We start from the raw sequence: 6897 nt of genomic DNA, 5'->3' as shown, positions 1-6897 counted from the left end.
GAGAGAGAGAGAGAGAGAGAGAGAGGGAGAGACAGACAGACAGACAGACAAACAGACAGACAGACAGACAGAGACAGAGTCAGAGACAGAGAGAGGGGGTGGGGGTGAAAAGAAGAGAGATAAAAAGAAAGAGTGTGAGATAGAGGGAGAGAGTTTCGCTGTAATTCTTTTCTTACGCTGTCTTCTTTCCAAGACTATCCTACACGGAACAGCACACGGAGGAAAACAGACATACAGACAGACAAACAGACAGACAGACAGACAAACAGACAGACAGACAGACAGACAGACAGACAAACGGACAGACAGACAGACAGATGGAGCGATGCGAAGACAACATCAAAGAGTAGACTGACCATAACTGGAACATCTCACTACGGAAAGCTGAGAGCTGAGAGGAGTGAACGAAACACGTTCTGAAATCTGTAGTGGTGCGTCAGGGGTTAGCCAAACCACGAAATATTTGAAGGTGAAAGTGAGCCTTCTTAATAATAATAGATAGCATTTGTACAGCGCAAATCCCCGCTCAACAGCAAGCTCTATGTGCTTCACAATCTATACTATTACCCCAGCAGACCTGAGAGCATTCTCAAACAAACTCAACTTCCTGGGAAGCATACAGTGCAAGAAGACATTTATAGGCGCTAAAACACTAACATAGTGACAAGATCTTTCGTCGTCTATGTCCGGGTACCTTTTCCACCTTTGTGAAGTGAGGAAAATTCGTGTATAGTGTCTTTCCCAAGGACACAACGTTGGGTCCGCGGCTCGACCCCCCCCCCTAAGTTTTCGTTTTAGTAACGTTTTACGGCGCTCGTAACTGCATAAGGTCATATGAGCGCCAATGGGTGGATGACAACAGAGAAGTGCAAACAGGGAATCGGGCTTACCCTGTTCATCTCTCTAGCCTCAAAAGCACCCCATAAATAGCAGTTCATAAGATATTGACAAACATACAAAAGAAGTAGAGAAAAAATGACGATGGTACGGATGACAATAGAAAAAGCAAGTAGAAAAGTGTGCTTTCCTTTCCTCTGAAAATGACTTCGATTGTAACAATATAATCAAATTAATATCTTTGGTCAATTTCATTTTCCTGCAAGCCAACAAACTACAGTCACATCTGCTCTAAAGGCAGCTGTATAATGCAATCACCTGTACAAACGGTCACTTCCAAACTTTCCCTTTGCGATTTATAAATATTACCAGCAGGGCCCCCGTTTGATGAACGGATTGAGACACAAGCGTGTTGATTGTTCCCAGTAGCAAGAAAAAGAATTTGACAAAGAAGTCCAGAAAAAGCGATGATGGGCATCAAACGAAAGAATCACTGTCGAATTTAGCACCAAGTAAAAACAGAAAACACGAGGCTAGATCTATACGGGTCGCACACTTAAAGTTAAAATAGTGCTCAGTATTGCCCGACAGTGCGCGATAGTATCGAATGGAAGTACAACTTGAAAAAAACAAACCTGGCGGATTTTCTAAAATTACAGAGACAGAAGCGTGGGCCTACAAAAGCGATCGGCGAAATAAAGAAATTTAGCTTTTTACAGCAAAACTGTCTCAAAACTGGAAAAGCGAAGGGCGTCATGATCTGGGGAATATTTTAAAGAATCTTTTGGCGAAATCCGCATGTCGATCGATGCAGCCATTAAAAAGCCTTTTGAATAGCAACATTCGGCCACCACAAATATATAATAGATAACGACACTGCAACAGAAGGTCACCTGTCCAAGAGGACCACTTTTCTCCTAGACAATGGATGTCTGTCTAAGGCAATTTCCGTTGCAGTTAAATGTCAAAGAATTGTACAATCAACTAATAAAACAAACGAACCAAATATCACTCCTCCCCCTCCCCCCAAAAGAACCAACAGCAACAAACAAACAAAAACACCCCTCCCCCAAAAAAAAGAAAAACAGACAAAAAACACTCAAATTCAAACAACACAAAACAAAACAAAACAGAACAACAGCAACAACAACAACAACAACAACAACAACAACAACAACAACAACAACAACAACAACAACAACAACAGCAGCAAGAAGAAGAAGAAGAAGAAGAAGAAGAAGAAAAAGAAGAAGAAGAAGAAGAAGAAAAAGAAGAAGAAGAAGAAGAAGAAGAAGAAGAAGAAGAAGAAGAAGAAGAGGAAGAAGAAGAAGAAGAAGAAGAAGAAGAAAAGCAACAACAACAACAATAACAACAACAACAACAACAACAACAACAGCAACAACAACAACAGCAACAACAAAACTAAGCCAAACAAAATCCGCACGTACCCTTGGGTATGCTCCTCTTCACCTCCTCTGACCAATAGATCCCATCAACAACAACCTGACTCGCAGACAGCCAACCCGGCATCTTTGACGCATTCTCGTGTCGTCTGCTCTGCTCGGTGTGAGGAGAACCGATCCCGGGGTCTTCTTTTGGAACCTTTGGGACACTATCACCTACGCCAATGTCTCGGCCAATGTGTGAAGGGGAAAGTGACTTAGATCGAAAGTTCATAACAGATTCCCGTGTGGGTCGCTTATCTAGACTTCCTTCACCCTCTCCGTTATTTGAACGTTCTTTTACGTTTGTGAACAAGGGTATTGTCTTTGGAACACTTTTGGGCAAATAATAATACGAGTTATCTAACCTGCCTTGCTCTCTGATTTCCAGACGAGGTGATTGTGGTTGTTTTGTTTTGACTAGATGTGCATCCGTCCGTTGTAACTGGGGCCGATGTAGGGTCGGGTTTTGCAGACTAGAAGGTTCCTGAGACGGAATATCGTCGTTTTTATTGGAAGGCTCTCGCACTATTTTTAGGACTGCTTCGGGAAATCCCGCTGACTTAGGGGAAGGACTGTCTATACTTTGTACGCTTTTATATCTATCTTCTCTACTGCCTAGTGGACGGGAATGGAATGGTTGAGATAAGGACGATGAAATAATCTCGTGTTGGAGATGATAATACTGAGGTAGGCGGAATTCTTCGTACTGGGTCATTCTATCTATCCTGCCATCTTGTCTAGGACTCGCCTTTTGTTTTATGGAATTATCTCCTTCGACATAAATCTCCCTATTGTGATGCTCTGTGCTCCTCACAGGCGGTAAATGAAGGCGGCGGTGACTGCTTCTTGCGTCCATCAACTTGTCGGGTAGTTTACCGCCTCCAGTCGTCAGAACATCAAGAAATGACGAGGAATCATCGTTCAATATTTCCTTGCTCTCCCTTTTAGAAGAAATCTGCTCTTTCCTGGATTCTTTGGCGATCTTTACCTCTGTTCCAAAGGCTCGATACTCCAATGTCAGATCTGAACCCCCATCCGTTTGTTGATCCAGAATATTCTCCTCTTCCCCATCGCCTCCATCTCTGGGATTTTCTCCTTCGGAGTTCTTCCCAAGGAGACTGAGGTGAGTCCTTCTGTGCGTGATGGCGACAGTGTGGCTGCCAGATTGGGTGACCATGACGAGACTGAGTGAAGACACTGCCAAAATCAGGGCGACCACTGACACTAGTTTCGTTCTGCAGTGGCGCAGAAAAAAGCGTCGACCTACCACCATTGCAGTGTGATACCCAGACGTTGGAGATTTCGTTTTTGCCCTGTGGTAATCCTCACGTTTTTGGTTTTTTTGGAAAGCCCGCTTTGGTCACTAGAACATAGGAGATTTTTGAAAGGGGACAGTTCAAGTGCGTAAAACACTTACAATTACTTTGACGGACCTTCCAAGTGCTTGTCCATACGCTGATATAATGTGCCTATTTTCTCTGAGAGGAGTCAATATACATGTATGTTATCCAGCCATTGTCACAGATTTGACTTTCCACTTGCTTGTCAAAACTCCGGTATCCTCTGCCTACTTCCAATGAGAGACACCATTATACATTTTATACAAACCAGACATTGTCAAAGTTTTGACTTTCCAACTGCTTGTCAGAACGCTGGTATCATGTGCCTACTTTCTCTGAGAGGCGTCATTTGACATCACATCTGTTTTCCTGTCATTGTCATTCGACTTTCCAACTGGTCACCAAAGCCCTGGTACCCTGTGCCTACTTCCGCTAAGAGACAGAGGTGTCATAACAGATTACTCAGTCATTGTCGAAGGTTTAAGTGGGGAACAGAGTGAGATGAACCACGGACAGATCTCCATTGACCTTCATTGTTTCAAGTTCAAAGGTCGACAAAATTTTGTTCCTCCATTTCACGGAGATGACATGGATGCTTGATTTGACAAAGGGCCGGGAAGCTGATGTGATGATTCAGCACATTTCTTTCACCCCGCGCACACATCATGGCCTTTGTTGATGGTTAGAAGCTCATTGTGGACGGTTTGATTTGGGTTTTGTCCCCTGGCTGTGATCTCAGGACTTGTCAAAATGTTTGTGTTAGCACGTCACAGTTGTAGATGTGGATGCCCCGTTGTTGGAAGATTGAGAGTACCTGTGGGAGGGAGGGGAAGGAGGCGCTGAAATAAAACAAAGCATTGTTTTGGGTCACTGGGAATTAGAACTTGTTCATTTTTGGAAAAGTGTTATTAGTACACAAAGTTCATTGGACACACAATGCGGAAAGAAGAATTGGAGAATATTATTGTAACAACAGGCAAGTTTGATAGAAAGAGTGGCAGAAGCAGACAGGGCGAAAAGATACTGGACAAGTTGACAAGTGACAACATGGCTGGGAACAGCAAGAACAACAGACACCATCGTAGCAACCCAAAACAGAGGGAAGTGGAGGTCCACGATCGCCCACACCAGTCGGCAAGGCACCGGATGATGATAATTCGTATCATCTTAAATCCTGTTCTTTTATCTGGCTTTTGATAAAAAACAAAACAAACAAAAACAAGCCATCTATTCCAATGGAAAGCGAGATATTAATTGCAAGTGAAGGAAATCACCCTTGTCTGGCGTCCGAGGGGAAAAGTTTGTGAGAAAATGGCCACCAATTTCGGTGATTTCCAACCTTGAGTGTTCAGGGAAACAGCAAATATACATTTTACGAGTGCCTTTGATCAACGTTCTTCAGGAAAACCAAGACAGGTACACGTTTTTCAATTAACTCAAAAGGTGTTTAGAAAAAAAAGGATTGCCTAACGGACGGAAAAATGTACGTTTCTTAAAAAACTGTATTATTCTAACGAGCACTTGCTATCCCCAGGAAGCCACAATGACATAAATATGGACGTATAAGATACGTCAAGAGCTGCTAGACTTCTCATAATTTTTCTATAGACATGTTTTATTTTAGTAAGCTTTTTACTGCACTTTCAACACAATTCGGTCACATAAGTGCCGAGGAATTATAGTAGTGTTACAAGAGAGTAATATGCACAAAACAGAAGGAGGAGAGATGAGGACAAATATATATTATGTTGGGTAAAAAAGAAGGACAAAACTGCACAAAAGCACCCACCAACTACCCGCCAGACTTCTCATTTGAGTTGGTTAAATGTTCCCATAGGAGATTGGCTTTGGTTCTACACCTTCTCCTCCCTCTCCCCTCAATGAAGTCCTCCCGCCCCCTAACCCCCCCCCCCCAAACCACTATCCCCGAACCCAAGAACTCTCGTTTTACAGGAAGCCCTTCCAACACAGAACCTGTTTGATCGTCGAAAGATCCAACGAAAAGGTGTGACAACCAATTACGCGAAAAAAAAATCGAAGGTAAATAACAACACTGCTTGTGGTATACGTAATACCCAGTGCGCACTTTAAGTCGGATCTATTTGATCAAGTCGGGGTCATGATTTTCTTCATTTGTTTGTTTGTTTGGGTAGGGATGTTGTTGTTGTTGTTGTTGTTGTTGTTGTTGTTGTTGTTGTTGTTGTTGTTGTTTTTTTTTTTTGGGGGGGGGGGTTTAGTTAGCGTTTTGTGGCACTTGCAACACAATCAGGTCGTATTCGTGCCGAACATTAGAGGTGTGTTACCAGCTGATGATGGAGACAATCAGCCTGCCCACACTAAAATGGACCCTCATGAAGAGGAGCGAGGAAGCATGGAGCACCCTGTCTTCCTAAGACCCCAGTTCTACATTCAAGTATTCGAGTTTAAAAAGAAACACAAAACAATGGAGAAAGAAAAAGAACAATAAATGTTTGAAAGAGAAGAAAGGAGCAAACCACACCAGAGCAACCGCCAACCACCCACCATATCTTTCATGAATTGGACAAAAACTGCACTAAGCTTACCATTTTGTCATTTTGTCATAATACTACGCCCGCAGTCAACTAAATTCGACTGCGACCCTCAGGTCGAACACGTCTATTTTTAGTCTCAAAGGACATCGGTTGTATAGTATCGAAGTGGCAGCTTTTTCCTCTTCAGGAAGGAATCTGTCTAAAGCGTCACGTGAGTCTCGAAAAATGACCCACCCCGTCTCTTGAATCGTGTTTCTTAGGCGAACATTAATGTACACGATACGAGTAATTTTCTAGGGGTTTGACTTTCTTTCTATTTTTAAAGGTGATGTAGACTAATTACATTAAAAATGGTGTAGAGGAAAATATTTAAGTGTATGCTGTAAATACCCAGTTTTGTTTTTTTGGGACCCGCTTTAGGCTTACATCAAAGAAAACGTGTTTGAAAGAATTCGAGTGCGTGCTGTGTATAACATTTGTCGTCTTTCTGCTTCGGTCCTATTGCCCAGTCAAAAATCTCGTTACCGAGATTAATTTGTTTCGCCTCTGTAACGTTTCGGTTGCGGTTTCGGTGACGTTTGTGGTACCGGTGGGCTACAACGGATTATCTGCGTCGGTGGAACCGTTGTTTGTAGTTAGTCTGAGGGGGATAAGCCGCTTAAAGGGCAAGACGTGTTCGCTTCTCTTGATCCATATCAGAACACGGATACACACTGTCGTTGGTACGACACACACACACACACACACACACACACACACACA

General features: G+C 42.9%; 1 protein-coding gene across 1 annotated transcript in view; it reads right to left on the bottom strand.

The window, feature by feature from the left end:
- LOC101849855 overlaps positions 1–4461 on the bottom strand; it is a 29447-nt gene extending 24986 nt beyond the window's left edge. Inside the window, exon 1 of the mRNA XM_005101970.3 lies at positions 2286–4461. Within this exon, the coding sequence (XP_005102027.1) occupies positions 2286–3555 (1270 nt within the window). The 5' untranslated portion in view covers positions 3556–4461. The remainder of the gene's footprint in view (positions 1–2285) is intronic.
- Between the last annotated feature and the right edge of the window lie 2436 nt (positions 4462–6897).

The sequence above is a fragment of the Aplysia californica genome, unplaced genomic scaffold, assembly GCF_000002075.1.
Source record: "Aplysia californica isolate F4 #8 unplaced genomic scaffold, AplCal3.0 scaffold00306, whole genome shotgun sequence".
In the NCBI taxonomy this organism is placed as follows: domain Eukaryota; kingdom Metazoa; phylum Mollusca; class Gastropoda; order Aplysiida; family Aplysiidae; genus Aplysia; species Aplysia californica.
The sequence above is the reverse complement of the archived record's forward strand: the minus strand, read 5'-3'. Positions and strand labels throughout refer to the sequence as shown.